The following is a 22,270-nucleotide window of genomic DNA, read 5'->3' on the forward strand; positions in this document are numbered from 1 at the left end:
CGAGCACGTCATGCGTTGAAATGTATGCATCGAGAAGTTTTCCACGCTCGGAAAAGGAAGCAGAAGAGGTGTGAGACCGGATCATCGGAGTCTTTCAATACCATCTGCTCTATCGGCTACTTGAGGCGTACGCTTCAAAAAGCGTGTCGAACACGTCTTAAGGCGACTACGAAGCTTTGACTTGGGACGAGAAACTGGGAGGCGAAATCCGTGAGATCAAAAAGAAATGAATCGTCAATTAAAAAGGGTTATATATTTATTTATTTTATTTCTCTATCGATTGATTATATCAGAGCTTATTTCGAGCAAAATTAACCATAAAATTCAAAACGAATTAGGTTCGTCAAAAAGAGGAGAAAAAAAACCATAATTTAATTGTGATTTGTAAGTCAACTTCTTCACCAAAGTCACCGTGACGACCGACTACCAATGAAGTCAACAGTTGAGTTGGCCGGTAATCTAATAGACTTTGAATCCGGACTTCGAAATCCTCGCCACGTCAACAAATGCGAAGATGTGGAGACCTCCGCGACCCGCTATAAATGAAACGAAACAAAAACACACCCGAATAGTGCCGGTGGTCAACGTTCACACCTGCATAGTCTTCACCATTTCCACGCCATTCCGAATTCCAAATGGCATGTGTCACGAAATCTGAATCAGGTGGAATGTTCGATGAAAAGAATTAAAACAGGATACCAAACTCCTCCACTTGGTTTTTTCATTGAAACGAGATACCTATCTACTTATTAACATGCATGTCATTTAGAGGCACGCTGACCACAATTGAAGCTTGTGGTACCATGCAAAATAAAACAACAAATAAATATATCATGAATGTTATTTTTTAATAGTCTTATATTATTTTTTATACTTGTTGGAGTCAATAATTTTAAGTCGTGGCCTCATGGCCGACGCGGTTGGGTTCGGGTCCGAATGATTGAGGATCTTCCTAGGACGACCCTTGAGACTGTTGAGGTAGCCGACTGCGGTAGTTTGATCGTGATGGGGCAGCCGCTATTTTCACCGGGGAGGGACTCCTCGCTTGGACACACGGTGGGAGGCGCTCCGTCTTCGCACCTGCACACAGGTCGGGCCCCTCTCGACCCGACCCCTCCGACGGTCAAGTCAGTGGATAGTACTCCCCCTCGCCTGGACGCACAGGGGTTTTTATAGTGAATGTTGTCATTGCCTGATGTGCGCCCCTCGACCCGACCCCTCCGACGGTCAAGTCAGTGGATAGTACTCCCCCTCGCCTGGACGCACAGGGGTTTTTATAGTGAATGTTGTCATTGCCTGATGTGCCCACTTGCAGCGAGTAGGATCGTACTCCCGACAACGTCTGACAGCGATGTTGGCATGGCGTAAAGGATCGAGCCTAAGCAGGATGTTAATATGTCTCGACCGACGTTCCGGTCTGTTTGACCAGGTGCTGTTAGGTCAACCGAGACGCGAGGCGTCATCAGGGACAACTGACATGAGTCTTATTGTCATTATTACCCTCATCAATACTATCATTAAGATATTATGAATCTATTTAAAAACATGATAAATGAGTCAAATTGATTCAAAATCTAATAACCAACATAGGAAAACAAAACATTATCCATATTTGTTTAGAAACACAAACTACCAAATAAAATGACTTCTATATCAATTATTGTATTTTTTTTAATAAACTTATGTTATTTTTAAAATATTATAGTTGAATAATTGAGCCATTAATTTTCTAAATCAATGGAAAAGCCATTAAGCTTTTCCATTGATTTAGAAAGGTGAAGATTCCATTCTTTACTTACCCAAGCAACTGTTATACATCAAGATTCAATGATAAAATCCAACATTAATCACAACTAACGCAGACAAACTATAAAACACATACCATTCACCTGCTTTTTCCTTACATGACCATCCTGTAACTATATTCCATAATATATCAGAGCTTGTAAAATTTTCTAGCTTCAGTCTTTAAACCCAGCAAAATCATTTGCAAAGTACAATCTTTCTTCATTTTGCTTTTTCATCCAAAGTACAGACCACAACAACAGCAGCCAAAAATAAAAAGAAATCAACAGATGGTTGAATAAAAGATGTTGGAGCCATCATTCGGCTGCCATGTCAGATCGACAAAAACAAGCATCAACCATCCTCTAAGTATTTGGTCTGCGCCTTAGAAAAACATAGGTTTGGGCAAGAAAATGAGACAACAGAAGAATCCTGCTCAGCAAAACATTAACAAAGAGTTTAACCAAACCCCGATGCTTACTTTTGGCATCAGTGAAATGTTACTGATTTTTAACATATCGTACTCATTCACATATTTTCTAATAGTTCAACCAAGATGCTATCTTAAAAAGATTACCGAGATGAGCCATGAAACCAATATAATTTGATAAACTATTAAACAAAAAAGCCTTGTGGACGCTCTGGTTCATAGCTGACAAAGCAGAAATACTACTGATCGATAAAGACTCGCTTGATCTACAAAATTGATCGCAGTCTTGGAACCCTTCAGTCAAGAGAAACACCAAGAACAACAGTCTACTCTGAACATCGTATGCCAATTCTTCTGCATTTCACAATTCATGTATGCCAGAGCAGATCAAAAGGTGCTCTACGTATTTGACCAATTTCGTTCTCCATATATGTATATATAGTACCACCTGATTCAAGCAGTAAATCATGTGCATATTGCTGGTGAGGAGGGCATCAGTAACCTGTGGAAAGCCACCCGGATGCCTCAACCGTCCAGCTAGTCGGATGGCAGTTGAATTGACCAACTTTATCTCCTCCCCCTTCCACGGCCCCTGCCGTGACAACGTCGCCCTCTACCACCTTGCTTTCCCATAGCATAAAATTCTGATTTACTTCGCTTTAATCCTAGGGACTGGATTCCCCTTCTTTTTCCCTCTTCAGGCTGCTCAACTTTCTGTCTCTTTGAGCTTTTGGAGGTAAAAGAGATTTGCCGTGAGCCACCAGGTCCAAATTTCACATCATTCAGAGTACCAACTGATTGTTGTTTCTCAAGAGCAGCAACCCTCTCTCCAAGAGGAAGGGCATCCTCCTTGGCCAGAGAGACACTCCTTAAAAATGCTTCGGCATGGCGTTCGTCCTTCACCTCATATAACCTAAAAGAAATCATTACGTTAGGATATAGATAAAACATCTTTGGTATCTTCCGTATTTTGTGCAAAATATTGTCTCTGTGGACCTCTAAAGTGCCATCTCAGCAGGAAATAGTGTTGGAATTTTATGTAGATAAAATGTCAAAAATCTTTTCACAAGGTTAGACATTTAAAAGTATAACTTAATGTAGTTTCATAGACAATACAAAAGAAAATTCTCTTATTGCAATTTAGGTTCCCTATAATCTCTACCAGCAAGTGATCAGACTCTAACCTGGCCCCGGCCAAAAACTGACTCAACTAGAAACACCTGTGAAAAGCTAAAACACTCATGCATATCATACTGTACCAGTGGGCTAATGGGAGCACAAATGTTAGGAGTGCAAAGGCACATGGGAAGCACAGAGCACCTTAAGTGCAAGCATCCATATGCAGATAATGTCCAACCAGTACTATGTTAATTATCACTGATTTGAACCATCCTACATTGACCTCAGAAAGAGAACAGTATTATGCAATGGCCCTATCATCAGAAAGAACAGATCACTTTAGATGCTTTAAAAAAAAATTTCCTGTTAAATTTTAGTGACTGCCTCATGAAAAATAGAAACTAAATTTTCTACAGGGATACAGTAAGAATTCTCTCTCTGTTTAAAGAAAAAAGGAATTGCATGAAATAGCTTAGGTGGGTAGAAGGAAAAAAAGGAGAACATAGTTAAGTTATCCATTAATTCAATATGTGCAGCCTGATTACTTCATATAAAAACATAGAATAGCTCCGTGAACAAGACTCCACCGATGCAGGCTTTGGAAAACATTATTGCAAGAAAAGAAAATGTTTCAGTGACTCAAACGCTGATCACCTAAATAGATGTAATAGCCAAAAAACCAAATAACAAATTTAATAATGCTTAAGTATGATACCTGACCCATCTTCCTTATTAATGAAACATAAGTGCAGTTCAATCATGTTCTTGATTTGTTTGTGAATTGTGAGAAAAGCATATGGCATAGTTTCAGGGATGAAACTAACACTAACAGTTCCCACGTGGTTTAAATATTCAATTGTGCCATAAAACTGTCAAAGAATGGTGCACATTGAAGTACCCAATTCATCATACCATTATGTCAATATAAGTAAAACAACATTATAATCATAAAGAATCCCAGGAGTTCACCTCATGCGCTTCGACTTCTTAACTGTATTCTCATCCGTGTCAAGCTCATCTTCTGATTCCTGCGAAGCTATTGAAGCATTAGAATCACTGGTCCCCTGCTCTTCCCAATCCTCCTTTACAGGCTCAAAATGTTCCTCGATCAGGGAGGGATGCTTCTTAGAAGATTGGGGATGAAGGGAAAGGAACTCTTGTGACAGTTCATCCACTTCAAAGTCCTGAAAGTACAGCCCAATCATACAAAATTTAGAAGACACTACTACAAGACATGCAAAGAACAAGCATAAAAAATGGGTAGCTAAACTAAAAAGAACCATTTTTAGAAAGCTAAAGAAACTTATTTTTTGCGCATTCAGTATACTGGAAACTGGAAACCATATGAGCACAGAAACATAACCAATGATAAAAAATCTTCTAGGAGCTGAATGTTTTGGTTGCATCAAGCATTTGATAGATACTTCAATACTGCTATGACAAATCAGTACTTTTGGAATCTTGGAAAGAAGTCCAAGAAAGCTAACAGCAAAATATATTAATGACACTTTCTGTAGAAAATTAAACAGATCATTATTCATACATGTTGGTTCATTTATTTATAGAGATGTTAAAATTAACCTTTTCCATGTTCAGGATATCAGTTACATTGCAGTAAACATAACTTTTGCAACTTCATTCTTCTTTTAGAGGAAGATAATGAAGTTGAATATGAACTTTCAGGTCACTGTGCCATCCTCTTATTATTTCATACAAGAACGAACTCTTAATCAGGAGGTATGATAAGCCATGATTGAATATAAGTGGAACAGGCTAAGAATTTGATTCAATGACAAAATACTAGTAGGTGGTAGAAACAAAGATCAACACATGAACCTAACAATTAACAACCACTTCAACTCAATTAAGAAGCAAATCCAGTGAACTTAATAAATAATTTATGAGGTAGAAAAGATACTCAGATTGTGTGAGCCAATTGGTAGTCAGAAGACTAACAGTTTGGTTCCACTCATTAAACTATTTCTTAGTTTAGATGCTTAAGAAACATTATGGACTACTATGTTTCTGCTAAGGATATATATAAATCTTTGAATATCCATCACTATTAGATGAATGTATTAGATGCAAATTGTGTTCTAGATCTTCTAGGAAAAGAAATGCTTATGGTGTTTGTCATAACATATTCTGCATATACCTTATTCTCAAACATTGCTGCAAAACGTGTATCTCTAAGGATATCACTAGTTAATCTTCTGTTTTTCTTTGATTTCTTTTTTCCAACTGTGTCATCCATATTCTCCATTTCACTTTCTTCTGCAATATGCAAGCGAGCTGCAAGGAGCCTATTTACTTTAGGCAGCCTTTTCTGTATCTGCAAAACAGAACAGGAATCTTTCACTAAGTGCACATTTAACAGCAGAAAAGCAAACCAAAGAAGAGAAAGTACCGTAATACGTGAGGCTTGTTTAGCCTCCATCTTCTCTTTCTTCTGTTTCTCTCTGTATTCATCATATGCAAAAGGATCCACCAAAGCCTTTGCCTGCATGATCAAAATTACAGTGAAAAGAAGGCATCAGCAGGAATGAAATTAGTGGCTACTAATTTTATAAGATTTTTCTCAAAGAAACGGTCCAAGAATTTGACAGATTTTTTTCAATTCTTTTCTTTTAAAAGAAAACGTCAGAAGCATCATTACCTTCTTATATAGCCGATAATCAATAAAGAAACCATGCATGTAGGCCCTCAAGAGATTGGTGCCAATCAAATTAGTAAGTTTCAGACGTTCAACCTCTTCTTTAGTTAAAAATTTGAAATCATCATAAATGGTCATTTGTGACCCTTCCTCCATTTCTTCCTATAAGAGAGTAGAAATGACAATGAGCTTCAGCACATAAAGGTGCCAAAAGAATTTGAAACTTTAGAAAAGAAGCTGCAATAGGTAAAGCTACAACACCGTCAGGTTTTCTAGGTACGAGCACCACTTCGGGGCAGGGCCAAGAGCAGGTACGAAGTAGGCTGGTATCTGGCTGCTGTCTAAAGCCAGTAACATCAAGCCACTCTCATTGAAAACACATATATCATTGATAGCACCAGAGTTCGGTTCTATGCTGGTCATATTCTCACCCTGTTAATGAATTGGTTAAGCCAAGCATGTCAGAGTTTGTTAGTAAATTTTGGAAGAGTAGTGTTAGAAATTAGGATTGGCAGGGAACATGTTTGTTCATCATATCTGTATTATCCAAAAAAAAGTCAGCTGCAGTCTGTTTTCTACAGTATAATTAAAGCCTGTGTGTGACCAAAGGATGATGAGCTTGGCAAAAATATGAAAACCAAGTTGATAAGAAGCCAGCCATGCAATAATGCAGCTTCTTGTGAGTGATCATATTTCATAAAAGTCAAAGCTACCTCAAGTAAAACCTCAAAGGAGGAACACATGCATGTGCCAATCTTAAAATTGTGTAAACCACGGACACCTTGTATAACAGTAATTTTAACGAGTTACATATGATAGCACTGGGAGAATAACCAAAACAGTGATACTAAGAATAATCATTTGCAGCATAATATTCAACTTTTATGCAGGCTTCAAAGCAATATAATTACACTTTTTTTTAGATCATCAACATGACAGAGTGATGAGCAGATGAAGCATAGATCTAAAATATGATAATTGCATGAAAACACTTAATACAAAAATAATTCATTCATACGTATTTTGGTTTTACATCGAGAACTTGATGCAGGACCATTCTACTGTATTTCTCATTCAAAATTTGGGCGTATTTTGCAAATTTCATAAATTGAAACATGGCAACATCCACTATAATCCTATATTAGTTATCAAGATTGAGATAAATTCTTCAACAATTGCTGCATCTATGCACCATCAGTTCTTAATATTGAGTAATTCTTTGGGAAAAAAAAAGAGCTAGTAACATATTTTGGTAAGTACTCCTGGCAAGGTAATTTTATTCTTCAGATGTCTAGTGACATATAACACGAGATCTATGACTATAAGCTTCCATTGCAAATGACTATTCATTTCAAGTCTTTATCATATTTTATCAAGTGAAACCTCAATTAGGCTATAATTAATTTGAAGTTAAAAGAACAAGGTTAATTTAATCTAACCTGGGTAACCAACTCAATACTTTTTTTGTTTACTAACCTAGCTTGGTGAGTTAAATGAATTAGCAAAGAAAAATGAAAGATGGCTATCTTAACCCACCAGTTTGATGGATTATGAAGTCCTTGACCACTTTTATTTAACACTTCTTGACTCCATATCATTTAATGGGTTAAGCCAATAACGACCTGCATGAACCCCCTTAACCCAGAACCACACACAACCTTAAGATTATTAATGTTAAAAATCTCTCTCTACACACACACACAAATATATATATATATATATAATATGTGCACATACATGAATATGATTATATATGTATACAATATATGTATGTCGGATCTTCAACATTCTTTGTGCAGTTTAACATAAGATCAATGAGAAAGAAGTCACCTATAATATGATGCTTCACAAATATAGAAAGAAAACAAAAACTTGTAAAGAGAGATCCAGTAAATCATCAATTCAGCTTCATTAACTATTATGTGTTTAATATAAATGGTTACTATAAATGAGATTACATATCATATTTAAAATCATATATCCATCTTATTCATCATCAATAGATCAACATTAAATACAAAACATGGTAATTCCAAAGATAACCACAAATTTCCCTCAACTAAGTCAAGACTCAAGACCATTAGATTTCAATGACAATTTAATTTAATAGTTAATTAGAAATCAAACAATTTGAGAAAATACTGAAAGTTGGAACTAACTACGAATATCTGCAAGTGTTCAAATAGCAACTGCTACTATAGATTCCAAGGTTTATTATAAGATGCATAAAAAGAGAAGATGCATTATACTTTCAAACAATACCAATAACTTGCTTCAAAAACCTGAGCTTGTTTCAAGTCTTTCAGAGGTCATGATACACAAAGCCACCAATCACTTAACAAAGGTAACAGAGTATACAACATACTAAAAGGTAGATGTCCATAATTGACTGAGCTCATAAGCTATATAAAACATATGCAAACAAATAATTAAATATGCAAGTCAGACGTGACATACGAAATTCCAACAATAAGATAATGCACTGAAAAACAAAAGTGCTCACCGTGTTGGGATCCCATACTCTAACAATATGACTATCTGTAGAAATTATTTTTGGTTCAGCTGAATTGAGAGTCTGGTGCCACTTGATATTTAATATCGGACTACCATACCTATGAAGTGATCAAAAGATCATCAGCCACAACAAACTGCAAGTGGCATAAACTGTAATATACACAATCAAGCATGTACAGTTCATATGCACACTGACTTACCCATGCATAATATAAATGGAAGATCAAGATATATATACATCTATGAAATTATAGGGCCCATAAACTAGCATGAGATCAAAATTCAACTTGCAAAACTTGACAGTTAAACCAACCAAAAGTAAACCGAGCTTAGCTAACCTACAGCTGGCTCAAGCTTGATAGCTTAAAATGGTCATATATCTAGCTGTGCATATATGCATACTTAAACATGTATAAAATATTTCGTAAATCTTGAGGCATTAAACTTAGGTGATTCTATCTCAGCTTTCAGATATCTTTTTGAGGCAGATCTCAGCATTTTGGGTAATACCCCATTCATAGACAGTTGCCAGATAGTCTAAAAAATTCTGCAGTCAGATCTACAATCTAGACACTATACCTGCTGATAAGGACGCAAGTTCAAGTACATGCACCATTTAGCTTGGCTCATGAGATGTGTGTTAAGTTAATTAAATATTTTAACCAGTGCATTCAATCACTTACTAAGCCTTACAAGTTGATAGTTATCTATTAAATTAGACCAAAATCAATGAAGGTAACTGGAAAACTCCGCATTGGTTGATATGTCACTGTTAAGTGCTTCAGTAGAAGTATCTTGCATGGACTTTGTTCGTGCTCAGTTGGTTATCTCTATGGAACTTTCCAATTTCCACAAACCACGTAATATACAAAACATGAAGAGAGAAACTGTGAATCAGGATGTGGAACATCAATCGCAGTTTTAGTGTATAGAGTGATGCTAAAAACCATATTTGGTACTTCAGTAGCAAAGTCATAACTTACACTTAATTAGAAGATATATTTTGGTGTCCCAAAAAATTCACTTCCTCTCTATCTCCATGTCTGCATGTGAATATTTCTTTTGGTACAAAGATGGCCCAGTACACAAAGACTCCTGACAGTATATGTGTGTCTTTGTCTTGGTGTGTGCACAAACATATCTATGTGTATTTACATACATACACATGTCAATATATGAGGATAATATAAGGATAATATGTATTCACATATTCATGCACATTTGATGTCGATGCATCACACATGCATATAATACTTGTGTGTGTGTGTGTGTTATATTAACACAAGTGTGTGCCTATGTTTGTGTGCATGCATTGAAAGTTCTCCATACACCAAAGGTGCATTTATGCCACTAACATAAATATGCATTTTGCTTTCTAACTTCATTTTAACATCCACCACAAAGTTGAATAATTCATAAAAGTACTCACATGTGATCCTTGACTCGTACTGGATCAGACATACGCAGGTCATAAATTGATACCTGCATTTTCAACATGGAATAGAAAGGAAACAAGCATTATTCAGGATAAATCATGAAAAATAACATGACCTTACTATTGCAGAGGGATGATTACAATGACCAAACTTTTAGAAGAAATTACTCGAATCTGTGAAACATAGAAAAGGATTTATAATTCCATTTACACAATATATGAATACCTTTCCTGCGCTGTTGCCAACAGCCATTAGGTAACCCTGAGCACGATCAAATTGCAAAGCGGTAACTTCCTGAAATTTGCAGCAGAAAAGAAGCAAATATATCAAAAAACAAAGAAGACGGACACTAGCATTGCATTATTAGAGAAATGACTGGTTACAGATGCCTACATGACCAAAATCACCAATAGGTGCAACAGCATTAATTCTACCAACAGACGATTTCTTCCTCAAGTCAAAGCACTCTACAGCACCATCCTCACCACCACAAGCAACAAGCCCATGAACAGTGCTAATTTACCAAAAAAATATATTAGATTATGGACAATAATTGTGTATATATACAACTAAACTTAAAGTAGAAGCTAGAAACAAATAGCACACTGAACCACCTTCGAGAAACAACATTTATAGCTGGTGATTGACTGTTGAGTGATAACAAAAAACGTCCCTGCCAATTAGAAAAGCAGATTAGAATCTTTTAAACAATAGAGGATCAGTAAAATCTGTATATTATCCATTTTCTAGGATCACCATCATTCACATATAAGTATGGCGCCTGTTCTATCACATGCCAATAATTATGGGCTGGCATCCCTCTTTGCATGTATCACAACTTAGTGGAAAGCAAGACATCAAAATGGGAACAAGGCTCAGCATGCAGAGAAATCATGGTTATTACAAGCAGAAGTTATTTGGAGGAAAATATACAACAAATCACCCATATGAAGTTCAAGCCTGGTTAGTGCAGGCTAACACCGAGCAGCATTCCAGCAACTAAAAGTTCTAGCAAATAGTACAAAAAACTATATACCCAAAATGAACAAATGAAACAGTACATTGTTCACAGAATAAAATAGTACAGTCATGTGAATTGCGTCCACAAATGTTGCACATTCCCATATTACTCAACTAAAAGGAAAATATATATATGATGACTTAACAAGTACCAATTTGATAATCAAAGTTAAGAAATTAAAAATTAGAAGTTGGTGCAGAAGGTTTAAGGACAATGAGATGGATGATTGATGTTTCAAAGAAAGATAAAATCCAGTCTAAATTAGATGTATCTTCAATAAGGATAAGATGAGCAGGATTCCAAAAAGTTCGCCAGAACATGCCCCAAAAAGATCTTAAGTCCATGTGTAACTGAATTCGAAACAGAAATTTTAGGAAGAGAAGAAAAAGTCCAGTGAAGACTTACAAAACAATAGATGCTGACACTTCATTACCTGTGATAACAGAGCCTGCTGTAATGGATCCATGTAGTCAAACCCTATATGTTGTTACTTGTTAGGATGACTGTTGCAACAACAATCATTGAAGTATTGATCTAATGAATACATACCATGCCACAATACTTGTCACAGAACCTGGGCATGGAACAACATGGACCCTGCTAGCTTGTGACAGGCATGCATTTGTGTATTTATAGTCCTTCTATTTCTCGTGTATATTGAACCCATTAACAAAACACCCCACAAGTTATTGGGAAATGACATTACTATATTTTCTCTTCAACTGCCTGAAGGAGGCTTTCTTGTACATTAAGATGCTTCGATCATAAGGATATTATCACCACAGTACATGGTGCTCCAACAACTTGGCGAAATCTATATATGCCATTGGCATCAATGACACCATATCAGTGCAGCCATTAGAGTGAATCAAGAAAAGGACAAACAGAAGAAAAGAACAGAAATAATTGACTACCGCTTATATAGTAGCCAACGGAGATTCCTATTAACGCACTATCATATGAAAAGAACCATTTGGGAGCAAGGATTTTTTGCACCAGGTGGAGAAGATGTTCAATTTGGGAATTCTAAACTTGTGGTATATAGTCTGTATCAAGTGCAACATACCACTCTAAATGAGGACACATGACGAATGCCCCAAACTTGGAAAAGCCAAACCCAATTGAAAGTTTAACAACTGACTAAAAATCTAACTTTGTTGTTTCCTTGGGCATACCAGTAGAGGTAACTTTTGATCATGAAAGACATTGCAAAAGACCCCTTCTCTCTTGAAACTTCTTGCACATGCCTTTCCCATCAAATCTGAGGTGGCCATAGTAAAAGAGGAGAGAAGGAAAAGGTTAGTCCCCCTTCCCATGTTTTTGTTTCTTATCATCTTTTGGGAAGAGGTCATTTGTCCTAATTTCCTGGTCAATCCAAGCAAATGTACAACCAATAAGGTATCACTGCCAATACAGAATACAAAATATGGTACATGTCCAAAACCGAAACTAGATTTGTAGTTCAGTCTACACTCTCTCACTGTAGCAACACACTGAGCCCCTATCCTTCGGACGCAAAACAGGCTTTCAGTTGAAAAAAGGGGGGAAAGCTCTAAGGCAGTTAACTGCTTCAGTGTTTTTGAACTGATTTTCCTCTAAACAAGAAATAAGGAGCACATACTCCATGTTAAAACATGTTTTGTTCATGGAACAGCACATACATAGCTATGAATACCGAACAAGAAACCTTACTGATCATATATTAAAAAAAAAGGGTAGAGCATGTTATTGTAGTGAATTTCTTAACCACTGACAATTTGAGTTTTTGTTACCACTCTACCATATCTAACATAAAATAAATTTAGTAAGATGCTAAAGTAGTCTCATCTCTAGCACATGCCAATATACTCTAGAAGTACGTGGTTTTCCTAGTCCCAAAGTATCATGAATCCCATGTCAAGCAATCAATTCTAAATGACTTATGCATACAAATGAGATGTGGCTACCATACAACAAACCAAAGTTCCACCAGAACAAGAAAAAAAAAAACTTGCACTCTTCTTCAGACACCAAAGGAAAAGGAATGGAGGAATAAGAGAAGAAATCAACGAAAATACTTCATTTTAGTTTAACTATTACAGAAATCAGATATATGTCACCCTGCCACAGCTCAATGCATTTATTTTTTTTGACATCTCAAACCAACGGCTTAAAAAGAAATAAAGTAGTAAAGTATTTAAATTCATTACAAAAACTTTATAATTAACCTGCTCCAAATTAATCCTGTAAAGATCTGGGGATGAAGCAGCACATAGCAAGTCACAGGACCAACTGTCATAAGCAATATCTCTCCCCATCCTAACAATAGTAAAGCCAGTAATTAGAATGATGCTATACTCAAAATATAAGCCAAGATTTTTGAAGCAAAAGGAGCAATGCTGCAAGCATATTTCATGTAAATAGAACCAGGAAGCAAATTTCATAATAACCATAAAATGATTTTTTTTCTGACAGAAAAAAGAGGGAGAGAAAAGGGGGAGGTTCCAGCTAAAGAATAAATTGCTAGATCCTTTAATAAAAGACACATGACAGAACAGCAAAATATACATAAATGATTTATAGTTTGAACATATAAATGAAACCACTAAATTCTTCAAGCTACCTTATTTTTTAAGCCTTTGATCAAAGTAATAATAATAAATAAGAAGCCACCTAAAAGTAAAGCTTTGATACATAGGTGGTCCTCTAAGACCTATCAATGTGGCCTAGAACAAAATCCCATAGGCACCAGGAGCTAGGAAATGCCAGCTCAAGAGAGTAAGCCTAACCACCTAAATAAAAATGCAGCTGCTAGCTACAGTTCGTCCAGATTACTGCAAGGAAGGCCAATTAACAGATTGTGATTTAGCCTCCTTCCAAAGGAAGCACAAAGATTTTATCTCCTTCCAATATTGAATAATTAACAAGTCACCAAAACATAAGCTTCATGAGGTTTACTTTAGAATATTTTTGTAAAATTATTATCATGCTCATTTGTTCTCCTTCCTAGGTTTTAACATGTTTGTCAATTTTAGGTGGAATATAAAAGCAACCCTCAATATGTTGTCTCAAGTTTTTTGTCAGATCATAAATGAGATATTATATAGACAAATATTGAATTTAAAACTTTAATCCAAACATGAGATATCATTACGTATGCAAGATGACTACAAACACCAAATCACGTGTGTAGCCATCTATAGAACACTCAATCATCAAAATAAAAATTCAAACATCTACCAATCCAACAAATCTAATGATCATCAAGATCCACAACATCATCAACATCATACATGTTCTCATCTGCTCTCCCGCTTGTTTTATATCCATCATCTATTCTTTTGTTTTGTCAAAATCAACTTCCTCCACTTCTACGTCCACTACCCTTGAACTTGATGCTTTTGCACTTTAGTCTTGCTCGTCGTCTAAAGTATGACCTTGTTTCCCAATGCTAGTAACCTTACTGCAACACCCATGTCAAATTGTCATCATGCAAAAAACAACATCAACATGTTTGAACCCATCTCCCCAACCATCTCTCATGGATGCTAGGGATGCTGGATGCAAGGAAAGGAAGGGAAGAGAGGAAGTGTGAATAGAGGACAGTGGCGACGGAGCATCCACAAAGAGAGAGGTGAAAGAAGAGAGAGGATAGAGGAAGCGAAGGGAGAGAGGAGGGAAGAAAAGAAGGGACCTACCTGCAAGCAAATATGATAGAGGCCACTGATGGATGAATCCCTTGACCATAAATCCTAAGGCACAAGCCCTTGATCTTGAACAGTTATTGACTTGGATCAGATCCTACTGCCAAACAGTTTTTGGATCAAATTTGGGGGAATCGAGTCTGTAGCCATGCAGAACCAAGACAGGCACCTAGGATTCCTAGCATCTTAATTAGACAGGCCTCTACGATTCCTAGCATCTTAATTGACACCTAGGCAATTGCTCGAGCACCTCTAAACAACATTGGACCAACACACAACCTAGGAGACCTATCAACAGAAGAAAAAAAAAATGCAGCATAACAAGTCTTAACAAGGGAGATAAATTTTCCCAATATCTGACGAATTAGTTATGAACCTATTGTCCTTCAGACTTATTATAGAAGTTTGTCTTAAAGAACCATGAAAACCAACCAAAAACTGACTGAAATGGAAAAAATTGATATTTTTGTTCATGGTGAGTTTAGTAGAAGGCTCAGGTTCATCTCATCTTTAATCGGCTGAGATTAGCAGAAACCCCAAATTGTCTCATTCTTGAGCCAGCTTAGGAAATAACAGTTCCCTTTGTCATTTAAGCCCATGGATGTGCTGTTAAATCACGCAAATCACATGTCAAACTAAACAAATTAGTCCCAATTATGCATGATTTAGCTTTGAAGAATAAGTTTCTGTTCAATATAAGCAGACAAACATAAAGGCAGCAAAGATACTTGATAAAATAATAATAAAAACATATACCGGCAACATCATGGTACAAAATAGTTACCATCCAGAAAGAAAATGAAATTGTGGCCAAGAGAAAAAAGTGAATTTAATATCTTGAAAATTAATTTTTTATCAGTCTGTTGACCAACCGTGGAATCCTTAAGCTGTAGTGACTTCCATATTTTGCATGTAGACACACGGATCGATCAGCACACAGAAATGCAATTTTTGAATAGTCATCAGCTAGTACCTGTTCAAAATTTCCTATTAGTTCATGCAGAAATATTTAACGATAAAGATGATAACAACAAAATTTATCATATGGAACCAATCTATTGCATGCATAGAATAAGAACTACAACAATGTAGTTGAATCCATCGTATGAAACCAACTAACAGACACAACGCAAAGCATTAGAAGAACCACAAACAACAGAACCATCCAAACAAAAACTATACTTAAGAACAAAGTTCAAATGTAACATGTTGGTAGCAGCCTAGCTGGTAACAAAATTATAAATATATATATATATATATATATATATATATATATATATATATATATATATATATAAAACAGGCATTTGATGATCAATCTTACCTATGGCACTTTCTGGAAAATTGAGCATGACACAATATGGAATTTACAGCATCATCTAATATCTAGTCTCAGCTTCTTTACAGGAGAGCTCAACTGACAATTTTCTTAATATTTTAGTCCATTTGTTGTATGTTTCAGCTTTACAAAAGATGTTACTCATTTCAAACTTACAATTTAAATTGTTGACTTAGCCTATGATAAAATCTAACTTTACCTACTATATGGACTAAATTAGAACCTTAGTTGCATCACTTGGTCAGAGAAACCAAACTTACAACATACTGAACTAAGACCTTAAAAATCTATCTACTTGGTATTTGGTAACTACTGCAATCAATTCCAAACTTAAGATTTTTATACAGGACTTTGAAATTTGGCACAGCCATCAATCAACTGACTGCTCACATGACATTATTCAAACTCAACCTGAACTTGGAACAACAGAGAAAACAAGTAAAATATTTTCAATTGTTTAAACCTTGAAACATACTTGACTACTCGAGTACAAATTTATTCTGCCTACATCTGATTCAGCAACAATTAACCCAAAACTCCAAAACAGACCCAAAAAGATGACAAATATGATCCAATATAATGGTCTGGAATTCATTCTAACACAGTCAAAGTACATTGGCTTTCTTCTGGTCCAGTTTGATATGTATCTTGGCTCTGACATCAAGATCAATTTAGTAAAGAAGCTAACTAACCATGCAATCAAATATAAACAATTTACAAATCACCAAATTAAAAAGGTAAACATTTAGAAGATTAACCCAAAACAAATGCAAAATATGACCTCTCTGTTACATTAGTAAAACTATATATCCTAGAAAACCCGAGTTGCAGAAAACACATAGAAGTAAAGCTAGTAAAATACCTGAAAATTAATAATTTCTGAAACAAGGTGCCTTTCAAACTTCAATGACAATTCTCTCAGCTCAAACACTTTAACTTGAGGAGGATAAATACCTAACATCAGAATTTACTGCATATGATAAGCATATAGAGATCCAAACAGTGAATAAGACAAGTGTTTTCAGACCTTTATATATTTTAAATCAAGTGACATTATACAATCATGTCAAGGATGTGACAAGAATGAGCTCATACATGGATTGGGCCTAACGATCATGGACAACAAGACAGGTTGAATTGGCATTAGTCATAGTGATGCTAGCAACTCAGCACTTCGAATCAAAAGGTAAAACTCAAGTAAAAGAAGCAAACTATTCAATTCTTCTTTGATTTTTTATACCTTATTCAGCTGACAAGAATAGGTTAAAGAACAACAATCCATATTGTCTCAACTCCCAACTAACTTTTTTCCCTAAGATATGAAAAAAAAAATACAATGGTCTGTTATCTAATGCAACCCCATCCAAGCTTATGGCTCGCAATAAAAAAATCAACATAAAGTATGCATAAATGAAGCCACCAACATGCTGTGCTAGGATATAGCAGATCAACTGAAAGGTAAATCTGCATATTCAAATACTGAAGCATCTCTAATAGACTTCATTTCTCAATCATGAACTTCAAAGTCACCTTCACAAGTTCCATCCATGGTTCTAAGACTAGTTTCGACACTGACACAAGTACTTTGAGTGGACCAGTTCAGTACCTGTACAATGGGGCATACCATGTGTAGGTGATCAGTTTGGATCAAGGAGGTGGCCACTAACCCAAGTTGAAAGAGTACACAATACCCATACTCATCTTGAGATTAGAAGAGAAGAGGTGGGGAAGGAGGAGAATCATTCAGAAAGGAAGGGAGGGGGGTTGGCTGCGATGCAACAAACAGAACAAGGTAGCAGCGATGAGGCAGACAGGAGGAAGCAACAGCAGTGATTCGACAAGGAGGAAGACGAGAGAAAGAGAGAACCATAAGAAAGATGCCTAAGAGAGAGAGCATGTGGAAGAAAGAAGGAAAGAAAGCAAACCAAGAAAAAGCAAAATATGTGTGGTGGTAGGTCTACCACCTGATACAGTTATATATGCTGGATCAAATTTCAACCGGATGCAACGAAATTGTCCAGTCCATGTACCAACTTGGCTCGAACAGAGAAAAGCTAACCCATATCGACCAGTACAATCAGTTTTCTGAATCTCAGTTTCGTCATCTGTGCAAATTTTCATTGTAGTTTCAGCAGCTATACCTCCAAGAGACTCATTTCATATCTCTAAACATTTGCCACCGACCAAAAAACCAAAGGGAAAGATGTGGCCATAAATAATGGTAGAGGCAAAATAGTACATATTTTTCTTTTATTATTTTATTATTAACAACGCAGCCAAGGTGTATGAAATAGGAACGGTATTAGGCGTAAGGCCCAAGCCATTCAAACAAAGAGAATAGCAGCAATCATGGAGACATTTGGGATCAAGAAATTTTAAGTAGATTTTTTCTAAAATCAACTCACTAACATAGTTGACAATAACTTATTCTAATGAGTAGCATACTTAAAATTTTTGACAATGAAATGTTACAGGTCAAGTTTTGTATGCTTAAAAGTTGGAGAAAGCATAAGTAAGAAAGTGATTTATGTCGGTTAGAAATTTATTATTATTCCAAAATCCAAATATAATGCATACTCCATCACAATATAAAAAATTTCACATATTAAGTCATAAATATTAGCATAACATGTTTTAAATAGTCAGAAACAGATTATGCAGAGGAGCAAGAACAAAAATAGATAATATGTTAAGACAATCCATCATGGGCATGTACACATGCATTCATATGTCAGTGCATAAACACATAGACACATATACACAAAGGCAAAACAAACAGAAATCTAATAGAAAATATATTTGTACATAAAAGTTATCAACACATGTTAATTTAGCTATTCATACCTGATGCAATGACATAGTCACCATCAGGAGTCACCTTTATCTTGGTAGTTGCAGTCTCAAATCTTAAATCTTGAATTAAGTCCACCCTCTGCATGTAATCTGTTTGATGATTCATGAAAAATCTTAATCAAATAAGCTCAGAAAATTTGTCAGACAAATATAGAAAACAGGATAACGAGACTTGTATAAAATAAGAATAAAGAACAAATCTTTAACAATAAATCTCAAATTTGTTCAACAACGTCTTTGATGTTTCTGCAGTTGCTAGGAATTTGTTAAATAAAAGAAAAGAAGATTTGCATTGAGTTGAAATATAAAATGCAATATAATATGTGACAGAAAGGTAATGAACTGAAAATCCAACCTTGACTTGGTCAATAAAGAAAATGTCTTTTTCCTTACTATCTGATATCCCAAGACAGTAAAAGGGTATAAGTGTCGTTATAAGTAATAACTAAGTTCAGGAGCAAAACAAGAAAAAGGTAACACCAAAACACGATAGCAGTCAATATAGTTTGAACATATGTAACATGAATGACAAATTTATATATACAGCTCAAAAGTGGGTACAGGAGGGAGCAAAAAGTCATGTGTTAAAAGAGAAGAGATTATCATGTTGTTCTATGACGTAGCAATTAATCAATGACAGTAAACATGGTAGAGACCGATAGAGCAATCTTCGCTATTATCCCTGGATTTGCAGCTAAATTTGGATTAATCTATTGTATCCAGAGAATACAGTAGGTATCATTTTTATAGAATTTGATAAATGATTGCTCAAAGATATTCTGAGAACTTAATTAATTTCAAATGCTCTTCTTAGCTATATATCAAATTTCACAAAGGTGTATTTATCAGGGGATAAAAGGAAAATCTGTATCAGATGTAATCAAAGCCATTGAAATTCACCAAATCAATACAATTAAACCATCACTAACCATCTTCCTTCAAACACATTGGTCCTTGTTTTAAGGGGAAACAACAGCAGTCTCACACAATGCATATATCAACCACGATTTATATGTTTCATTGCTACTGAAATTAGTGGCTCTGTCCCTTTGGTCTCCGGTCTACCCTCTGCTTCCCTCACCATCCCTTATCCATCCTATTGGCACCACTAATTGACACCATGATAGAGAGAACCATCCATAGCCGTTCCTGACGCTAAACCCAAGGCCAAACTCCCCTTGTACAACAACGAGGAGTACCTCGACACCAACATCGAGAAGTGCATCCACATAGCAGAAGGCAGGGTACCTCAAACTCAACAAAAAATCCATCAAGTGTTTTCCTTTACCTTTGTTCCAAATTACCTTCTGTTCCAAGATCTCCTCTTTCTAAATCATATAGTAAATCTTAATACAATGAGCCATTAGTTTAGAACAAGTCAAATTTTTTTCGCTGATGAACAGAGAGGTGTTTCTGATAAAAAATTCTCTTAAGAACGTCAACAGCAAACATAATTTCAATAGTTAACTGCGAGGTCGAAAGTCTTCTACCAAGAAGAAGGCGAACATGATAATAAAACGAGAGAGAGGATGTAAGAGAAGATACCTTTGTCTTTGCGAAGGGCTCTGAGCTTCTTGGGCGGAAGCCAAGTGGCCACGGAGCGCTGGCTCGAGAGGGAGTAGAGCTTCACGCCATTGATGGAGGTGGACCTGATGTTCCCTCCTCCTTTGGATGTAGAGTTTATGGAGGTGGACCTGATGACCTCAAATGCAAAAACATCACAAATACTTTTTAGATTGTTTTCCTTTGACTTTCTCGAATCCTGGATTACTCTCTTAAACCCTAGAGAATATCTCATCAACAACTCACTCGAAAAAAATGTTGAACCAATTAATACTGTTCTAGACTTCTAGTTGATTGTCCAGTTTGCCTTAGACTTAGAAAAGACCAGGAACCTTAAACTAAAGGGAAAGAACACGTACCTAATGGGTTCCCCGTCGAGTTTGAGGCGCTCCGCCTTCTGCTGGGCTTCGATGGACTCGGGAAGGGGGGTGCGCTTCTGGATGACGGCGTCGACGCATGCCTCATCTTTGTGGGAGGAGACTGGGGAGGGTTTCTCCTTGGGTTTAGCCTCGTAAGAACCGCCACGGCCGACGCTCTTTCCCATGTCGGCAACCGGCGGCGACGAAACGACGAGGAAAGGCGGCGAGGGCGGCAGACGGGAGATCGAGAAGCGAAGGGAGAGAACCACCGGCGACAGCGGCAAACGAGTATGTAAATCGTTGACGCCTAAATGCGCGGTGACGGCGGCTGTTTCCCTAAAAGAGGCGACGTGTTCAATAGACTGACGGTTGAGATTACATTAAATCGGTGAAACGAACGGTCGTGATCACAGTCGAATCAAAAATTTTCTTTTGGTTCTTTGCTAACGAATATGTTTTCTTTCGATCGATCCGTTAACTGTCTTTTCCCTCCCGCTTTCAGGAATCCAACTTCGAGCCCTTCCGCTATCTCCTCCACTTGAGTGCTCTCTATCTTCTTTTTCCTAATCGGATTCGAGGCGAAAGATCCGATCCACTACCGATCAGCATTGTCATATATCTCTATATTGTACTCTGTTCTGAATATAATATATCAAAAATCTGAATCGATATGACGAATGATCACTTATGATTCTAAATCAGATTTTTTTTTTCATGAAAAGATAAAATCATTTCGTTATATAATCTCTTCTCTCTTGTCACTGGTCGCCATCATCTCCCTCGTCCTCTGTTAATCTTCTTTTTTTTTATATTTATTTTTCTCTCATTTTTTCTTATATTGTCACTCTTCTCGTTCGTCTACTATCATATCTTTCTTTTGTCTATCTATCATGCTTATTTTTATCACTTATGTTATTATCATCCTCTTTCTTATTTTTATCGCTTAGGTAATTCTACAAAATTTATACAATAAAACATATTTTAACACAATTCATTGAATAACTTTTTATATGTTTATTTGAGAAAAATGATTAACTAAGACCATTGTGTAAATTTTATTATTTTTGCTCAGTCTTTTTTTTTCTTTTGAAGTGGTGATAATTATGCTATTTTTTATCTATTTATTTATTTGGAGGAGATTCTTTAACTCTTTCTCATATCAAAAGCAGTACTTATTGATTTTAAAAACTAAAACTATTTATTGGTTATATAAAAATAAGTTAATATTATGATTTACTTTCATCCTCATTGATTTTATTAGCTAAAACTATGAACTAGTTAACTTAATTGATAAAGATCTTAATAGATCACCGTAAATTAATTAGCTCAAATCATCATTCATATTTTAAAAAAAATATTGAATATAAATATAAATATCTAACTATCATGATTATTGCCTCTCTATTGTAGATTAATAATATCAACATAACAATATTTATACTCTTGCGCTTATAAGTGAACATTGTCAAACTCATATTTAGAATTTCATTGAAAATATGATAAATTTGAATATAC

General features: G+C 35.9%; 1 protein-coding gene across 1 annotated transcript; it reads right to left on the reverse strand.

Moving 5' to 3' along the window:
- Positions 1–2,243: 2,243 nt before the first annotated feature.
- LOC103971896 (uncharacterized) lies at positions 2,244–21,084 on the reverse strand. The gene is made up of 17 exons (XM_009386047.3): positions 20,756–21,084; positions 20,379–20,527; positions 18,825–18,923; positions 16,843–16,934; positions 15,514–15,614; positions 13,166–13,256; positions 10,552–10,610; positions 10,331–10,451; positions 10,163–10,231; positions 9,931–9,983; positions 8,491–8,599; positions 6,249–6,419; positions 5,991–6,149; positions 5,742–5,834; positions 5,490–5,666; positions 4,304–4,518; positions 2,244–3,128 (listed from the first exon to the last, which is right to left on the reverse strand). The coding sequence occupies exons 1-17, from the start codon at positions 20,938–20,940 to the stop codon at positions 2,783–2,785; spliced, it is 2,289 nt and encodes a 762-aa protein (XP_009384322.2). The 5' UTR covers positions 20,941–21,084; the 3' UTR covers positions 2,244–2,782.
- Positions 21,085–22,270: the final 1,186 nt, after the last annotated feature.

This window comes from Musa acuminata, chromosome BXJ1-11, assembly GCF_036884655.1.
Source record: "Musa acuminata AAA Group cultivar baxijiao chromosome BXJ1-11, Cavendish_Baxijiao_AAA, whole genome shotgun sequence".
In the NCBI taxonomy this organism is placed as follows: domain Eukaryota; kingdom Viridiplantae; phylum Streptophyta; class Magnoliopsida; order Zingiberales; family Musaceae; genus Musa; species Musa acuminata.